The following is an 18200-nucleotide window of genomic DNA, read 5'->3' as shown; positions in this document are numbered from 1 at the left end:
GAAGCATTTATCTGCTTCACAGCTGGCACAAAAGATTTTGTCTCCAGCCAAACCCTGTAAGTGATTTGCAAGCTTTAAAATCATTACAGTATATATTATGCAGTATATATGTCTAACGAAAATACGTGTTCAACAGCTGCAGGACCACGTGTACCTCCTGCGTCTGAGTCCGCAACCCGGAGACAGCTCTTTACATGTGGTGAGTATCACTTAACGCATACAAGTGTGTTGGTGACATGTGCTTAGTGTTTTATGTTATTTTACAGACTCTGCTGCTACGGATTTTTTGGAGGAGGAAGATGACCTGGAGATGGCAACTGTAGCCTCGCAAGCTGAGGAACAACTTCCTCAAGGTATGTAAATCTTAAACAATATTTTACAAACAATTACAAATAAAACTAAACAGTATTTTTTAAATTACATATTATTTTATTTCACAACACAGAGGAATGGCACTTCTCAGGTGTCAATCTACATTCACTCTTTGAGTGAACATCCTCAAAGGAAAAAAGAGAATTTAAAGGTGTATGTAAAAGGTTTTATTTCATTTTTTATCGTAATCACTGACTAAAGCTCATTCTTGTCATCTCACACTTCCCCCCATCTCCCCTTGGAATAAGTGGCTGTTGTAGTGTTTGGTCTGCTTCGCTTCACACTTGGCTGATCCCATCTTTTTTTCTTCTTGTATTTCTTCTAATGGTGCTTGGATGAAAAACAGGATGATTTTCACTGGTTCCTTCCATCTTTTCATCATCATGTCGTCTCTCTACTAATCATACATGCTTTGCAGTAAACCTTGTAATCGCAGTAGCTGTCCAGCAGAGCTGAGAAAGTCATGCAATGAAAGTCTAAAACAATAAGATAATTTTGTTGTGTTTTTTTACGCTCCAGCCACTGCAGGCTCGAGAGGCCCTGCTCCTGCCCCGGCTCGTGATACTGCCCCTGCTCCTGCCCCTTATCCTGCTCCTCCAGCATTGTGGACCCCTGGCCAGGTGTCCCAGTCACCTGCAGAGCTTCCTGTCCACTGGAAATAGCAACTCCCATCTTTACAGCAGGACTGGATCAGGAAGACTCTGTTCAGGGCCAACATAAAAACAGGGAAGCCTGAGCTGACGCCACATCCCAACTTCTGGTGGTATCCTCCCCAGCCCCCGACCGTCTTCACCCAGCCCCCTACTTCTCCTGATATCTTCTTCTGCCGCCCTCTGTTCCTCTGGATGCCGCTGAAGATGTGATCCATTCCACTTGTCTGTGTCCATCCAGCCTGCAATAACCACAAGCTGACAGCTGCTGGCCTTTATCGCACTGTGCGCAATATCCTGGACATAGACGGGTGGTATGACATGGCCACAGAGTATCTGGAGTGCAAAGGGTGCAAGAAGAAGTATCCAGCCTGGTCTGAAGACATCCTGGGACAGCTCGACATGGGACACCGCAGAAAATTCCCCGCCATTCTGACATACAGGTAGAACACATTCATATTTAGAGCAATGCACTGTAATTTGTTGTACTGTATAAAATCAAATACGTTGATTTACTGATATTAACATTGAAATAATAAGATGTGGCACTGAACAGAATTATTTGACTGTCTGTAGGTACTCGTGTGACTACCGTGTAGTCATAATGATGCGGGAGAGGACCCGGGGCAACAGTGTCACACAGCTTCACAAAAAGCTGCAGGAGCAACACACTTCAGCGTGGTCACAGCGGACGCTGGAGTACCTCACTGTCTGTGAGCCCTTCACAGACTCCTCCATCGTTGAGCCTCCACTCTTTTCTGCGCCCCCGCCCCTCCCACCCATCCCCAAACCCAAGTGGCTGTTGTCTGTGTATGCCAGGGACGTCCTCTCGCGGCTACCTGAGGTCAAGGCCAAAATAACCTCAGTCTTTGGCTCTGTCCTCAAGATGGACTCCACCAAAAAGGTATAAAAAGTCAAGTTTGAGTAATAATAATTGTTATTATCTTAAATTTTTCTGACATTTGTTTATTCTATGTTTTTTTTTTTTTTTACAAAACTGGCCGGCGCTGCTGCCAACACTGCTGGTTGGTGCACTAATGTAGGCAATGAGCACGGCCAGGTGTTGGTGTCAGTCCTCACAGCGGCAGAGGGGCATGGATTGTGGCCCATGGCGGTGGGTCTCATGAAGAGGTACAGGGAGGCGGGAGTGGCACCACCCGCCGTCATGTATGTGGACAGAGACTGCTGCAGCCCACACGCGCACAGACAGGCGCAGGTCAGAGCCATGTTCATAGAGTGGGATGAGCTCCAAGTGCGCTTAAACATTTGGCACTTCATGCGGCGCTTTGCAGCAGGTGTCATCACGGAGGCTCATCAGCTCTACGGCACCTTCATGGCTCGGCTTTCCAGGTGCATCTTTGAGCTGGATCCAGATGATGTCGCTGCTCTACGGTTGGCCAAACAGGGGGAGTTACAGGCCAGAGGAGTTGGTCCAGTCTCAGAGAAGGCTCTGGATAAGCTGATCACCAGGAAGGAGTTGGCACTGCACTGTCAGAGGAGTGGAGGAGACCACCTGGAGGATCAAGGCGCTCATTGATGAGATGGACAGTGAGAAGGGGAGGGACACTCTGGGTGTTCCACTGCTGGACCACGAGGGAATCCAACAGGTCTGGATAGACCAGCAGAGGCACATCGCCTGTATTCAGGACCCAGATTGCTTCCCTCTGTACCAGAAGACAGACACACTGAAGAAGGGTGGTGTGGAGCTCAGCTGCTATCGCTGTGCTCGTGGCTCCACCTCCTTGGAGTCTTTCCACCTCCATTTAAATTAACTGACCAAGCTGTAAACGCTAAAAGGGGCCAAGAAACGTCGTGTCATGCGTCCGAAATGACACGGATGTGTAAGTTGACACACGTGTGCTAAATTCTGCAGCTGTTTTGGTGGTGGCATGGCAGGACGTCAACGAAAACCACCATTCGTCCCTGGGTGGGCTCGAACCACCAACCTTTCAGATAACAGCCAAACGCTCTGACCGATTGCGCCACAGAGACCTACGGCGAGCCAGTCCATGGGTTAACTTATAAAAAAAAAGCAGACATGGACTTTTCCGGCAATGGCTGACTCGCTTTCCACACTGGAAACCGAGACCTCTTTGGGTAGAGAGAGGGCTAATAGATGCGCCCAACGTGGGGCTCGAACCCACGACCCTGAGATTAAGAGTCTCATGCTCTACCGACATAGCTAGCCGGGCAACTGCGGTGAATTGCTTCGGGCTGGTCCCGGTCTTTATCCGTGCCTAAATTGCGCCCGTGAAAGGTAGCCTCACATTTCGCACAGGCTTTGCATAGCCTCTTGTGGGTAAAGTCCGGGTTAAGCCTAGAGGTAGGCTTAGAGTGTACTTTGTTTGTTTGAGCCATATCTATTGTTGAGGGATACAATTTGACCCAGTAGAGCAGGCCAATAATATGCACAACCCGGAGCTAAAGTTCCGTTTCGGTCTGTCGAGTGAGAGAGCGGTTACCGAAGGCAAACTTCCCCAAATATCCAAAGGCAAAAGTGAGTCATACAACAAAGAGTTGGAGGGACACAACCTCCAACCGGAGGCAAAAATGCTGGTACATATAGGTTTCCACCCGGAACAAAACATGAGCATTCCATCCACGCGCCACAGCAAACATAAGCTGATGTAAACTTTCACAACACCCGCTGTCTTCTTTGAACAAAAAGCAACTGACCAAGCTGTAAACGCTAAAAGGGGCCAAGAAACGTCGTGTCATGCGTCCGAAATGACACGGATGTGTTAGTTGACACACATGTGCTAAATTCTGCAGCTGTGGTGGTGGTGGCATGGCAGGACGTCAACGAAAAGCACCATTCGTCCCTGGGTGGGCTCGAACCACCAACCTTTCGGTTAACAGCCGAACGCGCTGACCGATTGCGCCACAGAGACCTACGGCTAGCCAGTCCATGGGTTAGCTTATCAAAGAAAGCAGACCTGGACTTTTCCGGCAATGGCGGACTCGCTTTCCACGCTGGAAACCGAGACCCCGTTGGGAAGAGAGAGGGCTAATAGATGCGCCCAACGTGGGGCTCGAACCCACGACCCTGAGATTAAGAGTCTCATGCTCTACCGACTGAGCTAGCCGGGCAACTTTGATGAACTGCTTCGGGCTGGCTGTGGTCTTTATCCGTGCCTAAATTGCGCCCGTGAAAGGGAGCCTTACATTTCGCACAGGCTTGGCATAGCCTCTTGCGGGTAAAGTCAGGTTTAAGCCTAGAGGTAGGCTTAGAGTGTGCTTTGTTTGTTTGAGCCATATCTGTTGTTGGGGGATACAATTTGACCCAGTAGAGCAGGCCAATAATATGCACAACCCGGAGCTAAAGTTCCGTTTCGGTCTGTCGAGTGAGAGAGCGGTTACCGAAGGCAAACTTCTCCAAATATCCAAAGGCAAAAGTGAGTCATACAAACAAAGAGTTGGAGGGACACAGCTGATAGGTTACAAGTTACCGGTGCCCTCCTTATGAGAACAAAATCCACGTTCGATCAATGTCGGAAGTTATTAGGGATGCTCGATGGTGTTTTAAAAGGAGTTTTGAGCAAGACCTCTCTGGAACACAGGCCTCCACCACCCGGAACAAAACATGAGCATTCCATCCACGCGCCACAGCAAACATAAGCTGATGTAAACTTTCACAACACCCGCTGTCTTCTTTGAACACAAAGCAACTGACCAAGCTGTAAACGCTAAAAGGGGCCAAGAAACGTTGTGTCATGCATCCAAAATGACACGGATGTGTTAGTTTACACACGTGTGCTAAATTCTGCAGCTGTGTTGGTATGGCAGGACATCAACGAAAAACACCATTCGTCCCTGGGTGGGCTCAAACCACCAACCTTTCGGTTAACAGCCGAACGCATTGACCTATTGCGCCAGAGAGATCTACGGCGAGCCAGTCCATGGGTTAACTTATAACAAAAAGCAGACCTGGACTTTACCGGCAATGGCGGACTTCGCTTTCCACACTGGAAACCGAGACCCCGTTGGGTAGAGACGGGGAGACACTTCTCACACCCTGTTTGATCTGTCTGGAATACCATTATGTCCCTTTCTTGTAATTTTAATATCTGTGTGAGTTTGTAAAAAGTTTTTTCCAGAAAAAAGCCAAAGGATACTGTTGTAGAAATAAAGTTCTTTTTATTTTTTATTTACAAACACCTTCTCCTTCTCTCTCACATAAACACACCCTCACGAGCATACACACACGCATGCACACATGCACGCACGCACACACACGCACGCACACACACACACACACACACACACACACACATGTAGTGTTTCCATGTTTTATGGGAACTTTCCATAGACATAATGATTTTTATACTGTACAAACTGTATATTCTATTCCCTTACACTACCCTACCCCTAAACCTACCCATCACAGAAAACTTTCTGCATTTTTACATTTTCAAAAAACATCACTTAGTTTGATTTATAAGCTGTTTTCCTCATGGGGACCAAAAAATGTCCCCACACGAACAAGGATTTCAGATATTGCCATCCTTATGGGGACATTTTGTCCCCATAAGGTAGGGTTTACCAGGCCACACATACACACACACACACACACACACACACACACACACACACACACACACACACACACACACACACACACACACACACACACACACTATATAACAGGTTGTGGACTATTTACAAACAAAAAAGCTTTACGTAAGCTTACATAGTCTCATATGGGGTAAATGAACTAATTTAAAAAGCAAATGAACAAATTAGCTTCATGGAGGGTGAACAAATGACCCTAACGGATGCGCACACGCACACACACACATGTAGCATTTTGAAATAAACAAATTTTTTTTTTTTATCTGCCCTCTTCTTCTTCATCTCCTCCATCCACTGGTCAAGTGGCATAACATCAGTCTGGGGACAGTAAATGTGGCCATAATACTGGCTGTGGCCAGTATCTTTGTTGCAGGGCTGGTGGCACAGACTGCACTTGTTTTTTGTCCATAGTGCGGATGTAGGGCCTCCGAGCAGGTGGTGGGGAGGGAATGGGGCCAGCAGGAGCAATCTGCCGGACGGCAGGAACTGGAGCTGGACACAAAAACACAAACGGGCCAAAGGCAGGACTGGGGTTGGTGATGACAGGTGAAGGAGCAGAAACAGGTGTTTGGACAATGGGGGCAAATGCAGGACTGGGGTTGGGGACAACAGGTAAAGGGGCAGAATCAGCAGGGAAAACTGCCTTGGCCGGAAAACTTTTGGAGGAGGGGGGTGCGGAGCTGGAACTGCAGACTTTCGCTTGTCCACTGCCTTTCCCACTGTGCTTTCAGGCAAGTGGTAGCGGTGTTGGGGACCAGGCTGTAGGGGTGCTTTAGTGGGGTGAATCTGTCCAGGGGGGAGAGGCCTAGCAGCAATAGGAATGGGGGCTGGCAAGTTCACACCCTGAAGCAGGATGGCACATTCTTGCCTCTTCAGCCGCTTTTTGTGCCACTGAATTAAGGTTGTTTGATTCACCTCAAACAATTGCAGGGTGGTATTCTCCATCACAGTCCCATTGCACAGGACCAGCTGCCGAATCTTGCTGTAGTCCCTCAGAATTAGAGTCCATCTTGTTACGGCATGATTTCCCAATTTTTTTGGGCTCCTGTGAATATCACACAGTTTAACAAAGATAGACTCTACCAGGCGGCAACAGTCTGGCCACTGAGCAGGGGATCCTGTTGACCCAAGGACGCAACGGGTCATGCTGTCCACACCAGGCGTGAATTTAGGCTTGGTTTTTGAGCACCTGGAGCGTCCTGTTGTAAGACGCACCTGGTGCCGGGCAGCGTACGCCACTCTCTGCTGGTCATACGGAAGCAGGCTTTGCCATAGGGCAATGATGGTACTGGCCTGCTGGTGGCTCAGAGTTTGCCCAGTTTCCACCCTAAGCCCCACCAAGTAGCCTGCCAGGATGTCCACTCTCTCTATCCCTGGTACACTGCGGTCATCCACAGCCTGGTAAAATATAAGAGTAAATCAATGTTAAAAAGATACAATATCACAAGCAGAAGAACAACACAACCATCACAATGTACTTGTCACAAAAAGTCTTACCAACGGTTGCTCAGGCACTGGTTGCACTGCTGGAGGAGCAGTGGCTGCACCAACAGAGACAGTGAGAGTGGTCGGGAGAGGAAGGATGGAGAGGTAGGTGGTCATGGCAGATGGAGCATTGGCGGTGTGGGTGGTCATGGCAGATGGACCAGAGGCGGCGTGGGTGGTCATGTTGGATGGACTAGAGGCGGTGTGGGTGGTTGTGGCGGATGGACCAGAGGCGCTGCGGGTGGTCATGGTGGATGGACCAGAGGCGCTGTGGGTGGTCATGGTGGATGGACCAGAGGCGGCGTGGGTGGTCATGGTGGATGGACCAGAGGCGGCGTGGGAGGTCGTGGAGGATGGACCAGTCATGGCAGATGGACCAGAGGCGGCGTAGGTGGTCGTGGAGGATGGACCAGAGGCGCTGTGAGTGGTCATGGTGGATGGACCAGAGGCGCTGTGGGTGGTCATGGTGGATGGACCAGAGGCGGCGTAGGTGGTCGTGGAGGATGGACCAGTCATGGCAGATGGACCAGAGGCGGCGTAGATGGTCATGGAGGATGGACCAGAGGCACTGTGAGTGGTCAAGGTGGATGGACTAGAGGCGCTGTGGGTGGTCATGGTGGATGGACCAGAGGCGGCGTGGGTGGTCGTGGAGGATGGACCAGTCATGGCAGATGGACCAGAGGCGGCGTAGGTGGTCGTGGAGGATGGACCAGGGGCGCTATGAGTGGTCATGGTGGATGGACCAGAGGTGCTGTGGGTGGTCATGGTGGATGGACCAGAGGCGGCGTAGGCGGTCGTGGAGGATGGACCAGAGGCGCTGTGAGTGGTCATGGTGGATGGACCAGAGGCGCTGTGGGTGGTCATGGTGGATGGACCAGAGGCGGCGTGGGTGGTCGGGGAGTATGGACCAGTCATGGCAGATGGACCAGAGGCGGCGTAGGTGGTTGTGGCGGAGGATGGACCAGAGGGCACCCTGGTCATCCAGTTGTAAGACTGAAAAAAGGGGGGAAAAAACATGTTTATGGAATTTAATTTATCTTTTTTACTTTGCTTTTTTATTAATCTATTTACTCTTTAGATTGTATTAATGGTATTTAGTTTGTTTCTATTTTTCTTTTCATTGTGCTATACAAATAAAGTTAATAGTGCTATACAAATAATACTACTTGTACTTTTATTATTAAGAATAGTTACCAGTTGTTGATTAGGTGCTGCTGTGGTGTTGTTAGCAGACCCAGTCTGGACAGAGGCAGGATTGCTGGCTACGCTGATTGTGGTGGGTGATGAGCCAGGGGACAGGTCCAGCACCTCAATAGTGGGATCCAGGTTAAGGTCCAAACTGACATCTCCGAATCCCTCATCCTCCAACTCCTCCTCCGTGCCCACATCCTCCAACATCTGTTCTGTCACCTCAGAGTCAGGATCCATGGCCTGCCCTGTTTGACGGTACAGGTAATCTATACCTATGAGTTCACCTGGGACAGACAGGAGAACACAGTAGAGGGAAATCAGTTTTCAGAAAAATAATATAAATATTCTATTTTTATTTAATCTAAAAAGCAATTTAAAGCTGAAACTCACCAGTATAGACAGATGGTGTCTGAAAAGACGGTACAAGCTGTCTCCCAAGTACCTTAACACTGTGGGTGTTGACACAGTGCACCAGGTCCCCGGAGTAGCTTAACAGGGACGGAGGTGTGCCTGCCAGAGATCCCATTTTACGGTCCTGATTCCACCTGTTCAAGCCTTCCAGGAGGTACAGCCGGAAATTTAAGCTGTTGGCGCTTGTTCCTTTAGATAAGATCAATAACGTTACATTACTTTTTTTGTGCTATGCTATTTGAAAGACATTCATTGAGTCACGCTTAATATTTCTGATGAATAATGATTTATACTGACCTGGAATGAACCTGTTCAAGTGTAGATGAAAGGACTCCAGTGATGTGGAGCCCCTTGCGCATCTGTATTTTGGCAGCACAATACCATCTTTGGTGGTGGTGCCAGTCTGTGTGTAGAGCAGCACACCTGTTCTTCCCCATGGTTCTCTTTCAACTGCCTCACCAATCGAGCTGGACTGTTGCCCAGCGTCCGGTCCCGAAGCAGCCTAATGACACGGATGTCACAGGCATACCTGAAAACGCATTGTTGCTGTGATTAGTTACATGTTAATTTAAGGGTCAATTCAGTGGTTTAATTCTTACAATCAACATCTTTTCTACACTGATTCACTCACTTGCGGGTCAGGATCAGCCGGAACATTTTCTGGTGAGGCAGGTCAAGCTGGTCCCGGACAGTCTGACTTGTTGACAGATAGTTAAGAGAACACACAGTGCACCTGAGTGTCTCTGTCACCATCAGGTAGTACCTGTCAATGTCCAGGACCTTCCGAGCCCTCTTGTGAACACCATAGCCCGTCAGGTTCTTGCCACAATCTGGGCAGGACACCCTCACCTTCCACAGGTGGTAGGGCATCCACACCATCAATCGATGGGTGAAGAACCGGTCTGGAGTTGGTGTCTGGTGGTAAATGAGGGCTGGGACAGGGTGCTCATACCACAGCTTCAAATCTGGCCGCAGCTTGCCAGAGTGAAATAAGGTGTTGGCAATCCACCTCTGGTCCTGCACAGGGATGGTCTTGCTCATTTCCCCTGGCAACCAGAATGAAGCTGAGGCCCAAGCCGGGGCTGGCATGACTCCTCCAGGCTCCTCCTGTTTGGAAGACAATTTGTTTATTGTATAAATAAAGGCTTCTGTAATATACACCACAGCCCGTCCAATAGTGTTTTTTAATTGCTTTGTTGCAATTCCCACAAGCAATTGGTAAATAAAGACATTCTTTAAATTACTACATTATTAGCTTAATAACTATGTGATTTGTATATTTACATCTCTGTTAACAGGTCACTATAAATTGTATCCTAGACGCATGCATTTTCTGTAAAGCTGCTTTGAAACTATATACATTGTAAATACATAATACATTATAATTAAAATGTATAATTAATAAATAAATAATAATAAATATATATATATATATATATATATTTACATATACAAATACATGTGAATTGAATTGAATACTATAAAACTGAATACTTGAATACTTCTCATTTAGGTTAACTAGAATGAAAGCATGAGATCAGGTTTTGAAAGAATGACTAGCTGTATTACATGTGTGATCAGCTTGGAGTTTTGTAAAGAGTTTTAAAAATGTATGCCTTACTTGTGAAACAGTACCAAAGTGAATAAAAAAAAAAATTGCTGCTATACTCACAGAGGATGGAGCAGGACTGGGGCTCCTCACAGAGGATGGAGCAGGACTGGGGCTCCTCACAGAGGATGGAGAAGGGGTGGTGGTCCTCACAGAGGCCATAGATGGGGCCCTCACAAACGATGGAGAAGGGGTGGTGGTCCTCACGGAGGATGGAGGAGGAGACGGGCTGGGCGGAGAAGGGCTGGAGGTCCTTGAAGAGGATGGAGCAGGACTGGGGCTCCTCACAGAGGATGATGAAGGGGTGGTGGTCCTCACAGAGGCCATAGATGGGTCCCTCATAAAGGATGGAGAAGGGGTGGTGGTCCTCACGGAGATGGAGGAGGAGAGGGGCTGGGAGAAGGGCTGGGGGTCCTTTAAGAGGGTGGAGGAGAGGGGCTTAAGCTAAAAAAAAATTGGCTTAAGTGACGACATCTGGGACCCACCAAACCGTGACTTAGTGAACTAAAAAGAGAAACAAAGTTAATTGTATGACAACCACACTATACATTTTCAACACAAACATTTTTATTCAAATCGAGTGTTTACTTATGTGTGGTGGGTAGGTTTAGGGGTAAGGGTCGGTTTGGTGATAGAAAATATAAATTAACCTGACATAAAGGCAATGGAAGTCTATGCAATGTCCTCACTAATATAGTCAAACAAAAATGTGTGTGTGTGTGTGTGTGTGTGTGTGTGTGTGTGTGTGTGTGTGTGTGTGTGTGTGTGTGTGTGTGTGTGTGTGTGTGTGTGTGTGTGTGTGTGTGTGTGTGTGCAAGTGTGTGTGTGTGTGTGTGTGTGTGCAAGTGTGCGTGCGTGTAAAAATATGAATGGCCTGACTGATCAGTCTGCAGGAGTATGCTAGAATTATTTTGATGTTGGTGGGCCATAGATCATATCAAACAAATACAAAATGAATCTAAGTAAACATTAATTACAGATTTAATATTCACCATTGACAAACTTGGAGGGGGCCTCAGGAATGTCCGTGGGGTAGGAGCAGTGTCTGAAGCCTCAGACTGGGGAGCAGCTGTGCCAGGAGCCTCAGACTGGGGAGGTGCAGCAGAAGACTGAGTGGCAGCGGCAGGCTGCGTAAACAACACCAGAAGGGCATAAGATGTAGTGAAACAGCATAACAGTATTTTAACATACATGTAATGCAACATTAAATGTCATTTTCAAATGCATCACCTTAGTGGTGTGGAATCCACAGTTGCAGACCATGGACCCTCCAAAGAGGGTGGTCTGTCCGTGGACCTGCATGGGGCATTTCTCTCAATCTGAAAAGACAAGAAGCATTATTAACTGATATTTTCTACACCATTCATTTTCAGGTGACCTGCATACTACATACTATGTAATGAGATACAGATAACTTTGCTTTACCTTCTGATAGAGGTCATACCACTTCCGCTGCCTTGGGGCTGGTCTATTTCCTCCTCCAGAAGGCCAAACCCCAGAGCTGGCAAAAGCCCTCAACCTCATCATCCACTCGCCATCTCCCATGGCCTTGTGGCTCTTTGGCTTTGTGCTCATCTAAACATAACAGGGAAATAAAAGTAAACAAATGCATTTTTGAAAGTACTGGACTACACAGATTTTTTCCCCCACTAAATTATAATGATACAACTATATAAAAAAAGAATTCAAACAAAACTTCAAGCTAACTAAATGATGGCTCCCCTTCCGGAAAATGATTTTACAACAAATAAACATGGTTCATATAGTTTAACACAAACGAACCATGGTTTTGCTACACTAACCACAGTCTAACCATTATATTCATAGTAAAAACTGTGGTTATATAAATGGTAATCAGCTAAATAAACATACTATAGTAAAACCATGGTTAATTTTCTTAAGGGATGACTATTTCTACTACTTATAACATTGCTTTATTTATTCAAACCAAACTTCAAGCTGACTAAATGGTGTTTATTATTTAAGATTATAGGCAACTGGTGATAAAGTGACCACAGTTTATAAACAGAAACACTTATACTATAGTAAAACCATGGTTATTATAAGTGATGACTTTATCTACAACTATAAGAGGTTTTATTTATTCAAACCAATCTTCAAATGGTGTTTAATATTTAAGATTATAGGCAACTGGTGATAATGTGACCACAGATTATGAACAGTAACACATATACTATAGTAAAAACATGGTTATCATAAGTGATGACTTTATCTACAACTATAAGAGGTTTTATTTATTAAAACCGAACTTCAAGCTGGCTAAATGGTGTTTAATATGCAAGATTAGAGGCAACTCGTGATGACGTGGCCATAGTTTATAAACAGAAACACTTATTTTACCATAGTAAAACCATAGTTAATATAAGTGATGATGTTATCTACAACTATAAGCTTTTTTTTCATGCAAACCGAACTTAAAGCTGACTAAATGGTGTTTAATATGTAAGATTATAGGCAACTCGTGATCACGTGATCACCGTTTATGAAGACAATCACTTTTACTATAGTAAAATCACGTAAACATCGCGACAGACAGATCTAGCATACAGAACACCGATTCCTAATTACTTCTCACAAAATAAAGTCATTTAACATGAATTTAATGATGGTTTTATTCATAATTCTCCTCAGAACGTTAGGTTAGCAACTTAATGATTGCTAAAAGAAAACACTTGACAAAACGACTTTGTGTGAGGGATGAAAATGTAACTAATATATGAACAATTAATCATATAGTCAACAGAAGAAGAAAAACAAACATTTAAAACTTAATTTGCTCGGTAATAACGGAGTTATAGGGCTTTCCACGCTGGAAACCGAGACCCCGTTGGGAAGAGAGAGGCCTAATAGATGCACCCAACGTGGGCTCGAACCCACCGACCCTGATATTAAGAGTCTCATGCTCTACCGACTGAGCTAGCCGGGCAACTGCCTAAATTGTGCCCGTGAAAGGGAGCCTCACATTTCGCACAGGCTTGGCATAGCCTCTTGCGGGTAAAGTCAGGGTTAAGCCTAGAGGTAGGCTTAGAGTGTGCTTTGTTTGTTTGAGCCATATTTGTTATTGGGGGATACAATTTGACCCAGTAGAGCAGGCCAATAATATGCACAACCCGGAGCTAAAGTTCCGATTCGGTCTGTCGAGTGAGAGAGCGGTTACCGAAGGCAAACTTCTCCAAATATCAAAAGGCAAAAGTGAGCCATACAACAAAGAGTTGGAGGGACACAAACTCCAACCGGAAGCAAAAACGCTAGTACATATAGGCCTATGCCGAATCGATTGACCTCATGCCTGAGAGCCTGATAGGTTACAAGTTACCCGTGCCCTCCTTATGAGAACAAAATCCACGTTCGATCAATGTCGGAAGTTATTACGGATGCTCGATGGTGTTTTAAAAGGAGTTTTGAGCAGGACCTCTCTGGAACACCACCGGGAACAAAACATGAGCATTCCATCCACGCCCCACAGCAAACATAAGCTGATGTAAACTTTCACAACACCCGCTGTCTTCTTTGAACACAAAGCAACTGACCAAGCTGTAAACACTAAAAGGGGCCAAGAAACGTTTTGTCATGCGTCCGAAATGACACGGATGTGTTAGTGGACACACGTGTGCTAAATTCTGCAGCTGTGTTGGTGGTTGCATGGCAGGACGTCAACGAAAAACACCATTCTTCCCTGGGTGGGCTCGAACCACCAACCTTTCGGTTAACAGCCGAACGCGCTGACCGATTGCGCCACAGAGACCTACGGCTAGCCAGTCTATGGGTTAGCTTATAAAAGAAAGCAGACCTGGACTTTTCCGGTAATGGCGGACTCGCTTTCCACGCTGGAAACCGAGACCCCGTTGGGAAGAGAGAGGGCTAATAGGCTAATATAAGCTTTTTTTTCATTCAAACCGAACTTAAAGCTGACTAAATGGTGTTTAATATGTAAGATTATAGGCAACTCGTGATCACGTGATCACCGTTTATGAAGACATTCACTTTTACTATAGTAAAATCACGTAAACATCGCGACAGACAGATCTAGCATACAGAACACCGATTCCTAATTACTTCTCACAAAATAAAGTCATTTAACATGAATTTAATGATGGTTTTATTCATAATTCTCCTCAGAACGTTAGGTTAGCAACTTAATGATTGCTAAAAGAAAACACTTGACAAAACGACTTTGTGTGAGGGATGAAAATGTAACTAATATATGAACAATTAATCATATAGTCAACAGAAGAAGAAAAACAAACATTTAAAACTTAATTTGCTCGGTAATAACGGAGTTATAGGGGTTTCTGAAGAGCGCGTTTCGTCATCCAATCTCACAATGGATATAAGCGCGGTGAGTGGCTGTGTCCATTCTCATGCCGCGACGCGATTGGCTCTCGTCCAATCTCACAATGGACAGCGAGCAATGCGATTGGCACTTGTCCAATCTCACATTGGAAAGCGAGCGACGCGATTGGACGAGGATAGAGCGGCAGAGACAGACGATCCTGATCCAGGTAGCCCCACAGAGACCTACGGCGAGCCAGTCCATGGGTTAACTTATAAAAAAAAGCAGACCTGAACTTTTCCTGATGGAAAAGTCTGGAAAAGAAAACATTGGCTGATGGTCAATGCATGGCTTAAAGCGCAATATTTTAATTAAATCTACAATTAAAAGGTAGCCAGTGCAAAGTTGCCAGCAAAGAGGGAATGCGGCCTCTTTTTTTGTGGTCATTGGAAATCACGCTGCAGCACCTGCACACGTGCAATGGACCGCGCCTCGTCTTTGTCTTTGACAGCGATGGACACCGTCACCCCATCATCGAGGGGAATTAGCTCAAATGGTAGAGCGCTCGCTTAGCATGCGAGAGGTAGCGGGATCAATACCTGCATTCTCCAGTGCTGTCCATCCTTTTTACGCGGCCCGGCAGCAGCAGGGAGGACGTATGTTTCGGCTCGTTGGTGTAGGGGTATGATTCTCGCTTAGGGGGCGAGAGGTCCCGGGTTCAAATCCCGGACGAGCCCATTATTAGGCTTTGCTTTTAATCTCTTCAGCCTGATTAGGGCCACCAGGATATTTCTGAGAAATTGGGGATAAAATGTCCCAGAGAGAGGCCGGTTAGCTCAGTTGGTTAGAGCGTGGTGCTAATAACGCCAAGGTCGCGGGTTCGATCCCCGTACGGGCCACTCATTTTCTCTCTGGGACCTTCGCTCTGCTCTTCTCGAAAATGACGTGCGGTCTCCCAGACATCACTGCTGGCTAAACCACACAAATCCTGGCCGAAATAGCTCAGTTTGGAGAGCGTTAGTCTGAAGATCTAAAGGTCCCTGGTCCAATCCCGGGTTTCGGCATAGGAACCATGTCTGCCTCTCTTAGTCGAGGTGGTCAATTGACCAAAAGCCATCTCCTATCTACCTGAATCCACCTAGCCTCATCGCTATCTGCCTCTCATACAGCCAGCTAGCAAGTTATGTTGGTTCCATGGTGTAATGGTTAGCACTCTGGGCTTTGAATCCAGCGATCCGAGTTCAAATCTCGGTGGAACCTTTTTAGGTTCTTTGCAGAAGGGAGGGAAAAAACAGAGGTGATGCGCAACTGCTGACGTGGCGGTGAAATTGGCACTCTCAAACCGAGTCGGAATTGGGGAAACATGGGCTTCAAAAGCAAAGGCTTCATTTGCTCCTTGCTATCGTGCTTCTGGACTCAATGACTTAAATCTCTGCTGATCATGGGAAAAGTTGACACACGCCAAGGTTCCATGGTATAATGGTTAGCACTCTGGGCTCTGAATCCAGCGATCCGAGTTCAAATCTCGGTGGGACCTGCTTTTGCCAGGAATGTGTACAGTACCTCGTTCGAAAAAACTTTTTCGGCAGCACTGAGCCGCAAGAGCTCATCTAAGTAGTGCCCCTTGAAGGGGGGCGTAAAAAGGATGGACAGCACTGGAGAATGCAGGCATCGATCCCGCCACCTCTCGCTTGCGCCTACTGCTTCCTACCGATTGAGCCAAAGTAAGCCCAAAGTAAGCCCACGTGAGCCAATTGTGTTTCTCTGCTGTGGCTTGCTTTTGACCAATCACATTCTCTCCTGTGGCTTACTTTTGACCAATCGTGTTTCTCTCCTGTGGCTTACTTTTGACCAATCGCCTTTCTCTCCTGTGGCTTACTTTTGACCAATCGCGTTTCTCTCCTGGCTCTGCTCCTGTGGCTTACTTTTGACCAATCGGCGACCGCTATTATTATCGTCATCTTTGCAATCTTTGCAACAGGTAAGTCTATTCTTCACGACTGTATAATCGATCATTATTTATTCATAAACAGTGTTTGTTTTTAGACAATTAAACATGCCAATAAAGCTAGCTAGCGTGTAATAGCACACGTTTTCTTCTGTACATGTGAACCTGCAACTTTACCATGATATACAGTAAAAAACATGTCACTACTGTCAAGATAATTAGCCGACCGTTAATTAAGCTATATCCTCCTTAAACCATTTTTTTGTTGTTGTTAATTTTGTTGTTGTTTTTTTGTGTCATTCATTACATTATTTTGAGCACAAGAAGATTTTTACTAAAACCTTTAAAAAAAAAAGTTTAATTCATATATGTTATACTATACTATGTTATACACCAGTATACATATTTATGTTATCTTTTTAAATACTATGTTATACATATTTAAAAAGACATGAATAGGCAAAAACAAGTGTTTTTTCATTTCAACAAATTATTCTCAACTATGTTATAAAAGATATACCAAAACGATTTGATATACCATTTTAAGTTTTAGATCTGTTTGATGATCATATTATTATGAATTGTCATAAACGCCTTTATGTTATATTTGGTGTTTCTTAGTAATCTCTGCCACAAAAGCTAAACAAAACAAAATAATTTAAGCCTGGCATGATACCAGCAAGAAAGTGTTATTTATTTTCTTATTAATAAGTTCATCACACTATTTACAATTTGTACACAAGGCAATTCAAAGTTATTCACAGTTGTATAAAAAACAATAATGCTTATGCTCATAATAATAATAATCATTAATTATTATAATATTATAATAATTAATTACATAAAAAAACAAATGCTGTAGTAAAATACTTTCAGTTGGAATATGACAGCTATGTAACGTTCTGTTTATGCCTGTGTCCTTTCAGATTACGTATGCATACCCGGTTTTACGAAGAACCTCTGAGGGTCGACTCCTTATGGGGCCAACTGAGGAGGCCAATAGGAGGGAGATCGTGTTGGCAGGGGGGCCAGGTGTAAGGAGGAGGTCCTGGCTGAGGCCACTGCCTTTGTGAGGCAGAATGGAGGGAATCCTGGAGACCAGTTCCTGGTTCTGGCTCAATTGCAAGATCCAGTTTGGGAAACACCAGGGTCAGAGGTTCCTGTGGCTGCTGGAGAACTCACTGGGTTATGCCTGCTATCTGGTCAGCAGCATTTTGGGGGAGGAGGAGAGGGACAACCCGCTGTCGGCCAACAAACACCTGTTCCTCAGATACACCTCGCAGATCAGGGAGGTAGGCGAGGCTATGGAGGTGTATCAGAAAAAACAGGCCATGCTGCAGGAGGCCCAGAGGACAGGAGACTCTGGATGTCTGATGGTGGAGTTTGGGGATTTTAATGGTAGGTCAATGAAGGAGGTGTATGAGGACCCAAGCAAGGAGGCCCAGGCTCTCATCACCTACCTGAAGAAGGCAGAGGCGCTGTGAGTGGTCATGGTGGGTGGACCAGAGGCGCTGTGGGTGGTCATGGTGGATGGACCAGAGGCGGCGTGGGTGGTCGTGGAGGATGGACCAGTCATGGCAGATGGACCAGAGGCGGCGTAGGTGGTTGTGGCAGAGGATGGACCAGAGGGCACCCTGGTCATCCAGTTGTAAGACTGAAAAAAGGGGG

General features: G+C 46.0%; 1 protein-coding gene and 9 non-coding genes across 10 annotated transcripts; 4 read left to right on the top strand and 6 right to left on the bottom strand.

Annotated features, from left to right (window-relative positions):
• Positions 1-2940: 2940 nt before the first annotated feature.
• Positions 2941-3014, bottom strand: trnan-guu (transfer RNA asparagine (anticodon GUU)). The gene has a single exon. It is a non-coding gene; the product is annotated as a tRNA-Asn (tRNA).
• Positions 3015-3141: 127 nt separating this feature from the next.
• On the bottom strand, positions 3142-3214 carry trnak-cuu (transfer RNA lysine (anticodon CUU)). Its single transcript has one exon. It is a non-coding gene; the product is annotated as a tRNA-Lys (tRNA).
• A 625-nt stretch (positions 3215-3839) lies between these two features.
• trnan-guu (transfer RNA asparagine (anticodon GUU)) lies at positions 3840-3913 on the bottom strand. The gene has a single exon. It is a non-coding gene; the product is annotated as a tRNA-Asn (tRNA).
• Positions 3914-4039: 126 nt separating this feature from the next.
• trnak-cuu (transfer RNA lysine (anticodon CUU)) lies at positions 4040-4112 on the bottom strand. Its single transcript has one exon. It is a non-coding gene; the product is annotated as a tRNA-Lys (tRNA).
• Positions 4113-8993: 4881 nt separating this feature from the next.
• LOC143741413 (uncharacterized) lies at positions 8994-10655 on the bottom strand. Its single transcript, XM_077233772.1, has 3 exons — positions 10354-10655; positions 9313-9788; positions 8994-9210 (listed from the first exon to the last, which is right to left on the bottom strand). The coding sequence occupies exons 1-3, from the start codon at positions 10630-10632 to the stop codon at positions 8994-8996; spliced, it is 972 nt and encodes a 323-aa protein (XP_077089887.1). The 5' UTR covers positions 10633-10655.
• A 3327-nt stretch (positions 10656-13982) lies between these two features.
• On the bottom strand, positions 13983-14056 carry trnan-guu (transfer RNA asparagine (anticodon GUU)). Its single transcript has one exon. It is a non-coding gene; the product is annotated as a tRNA-Asn (tRNA).
• Positions 14057-15249: 1193 nt separating this feature from the next.
• On the top strand, positions 15250-15321 carry trnap-agg (transfer RNA proline (anticodon AGG)). The gene has a single exon. It is a non-coding gene; the product is annotated as a tRNA-Pro (tRNA).
• Positions 15322-15409: 88 nt separating this feature from the next.
• On the top strand, positions 15410-15483 carry trnai-aau (transfer RNA isoleucine (anticodon AAU)). The gene has a single exon. It is a non-coding gene; the product is annotated as a tRNA-Ile (tRNA).
• Positions 15484-15772: 289 nt separating this feature from the next.
• On the top strand, positions 15773-15844 carry trnaq-uug (transfer RNA glutamine (anticodon UUG)). Its single transcript has one exon. It is a non-coding gene; the product is annotated as a tRNA-Gln (tRNA).
• A 205-nt stretch (positions 15845-16049) lies between these two features.
• trnaq-cug (transfer RNA glutamine (anticodon CUG)) lies at positions 16050-16121 on the top strand. The gene has a single exon. It is a non-coding gene; the product is annotated as a tRNA-Gln (tRNA).
• Positions 16122-18200: the final 2079 nt, after the last annotated feature.

Source organism: Siphateles boraxobius, unplaced genomic scaffold, assembly GCF_051911475.1.
Source record: "Siphateles boraxobius isolate OS27281-9 unplaced genomic scaffold, OSU_SipBor_1 19, whole genome shotgun sequence".
NCBI classification, from domain to species: domain Eukaryota; kingdom Metazoa; phylum Chordata; class Actinopteri; order Cypriniformes; family Leuciscidae; genus Siphateles; species Siphateles boraxobius.
Note: the sequence above shows the minus strand (reverse complement) of the source record. Positions and strands in the feature narration are given on the sequence as shown.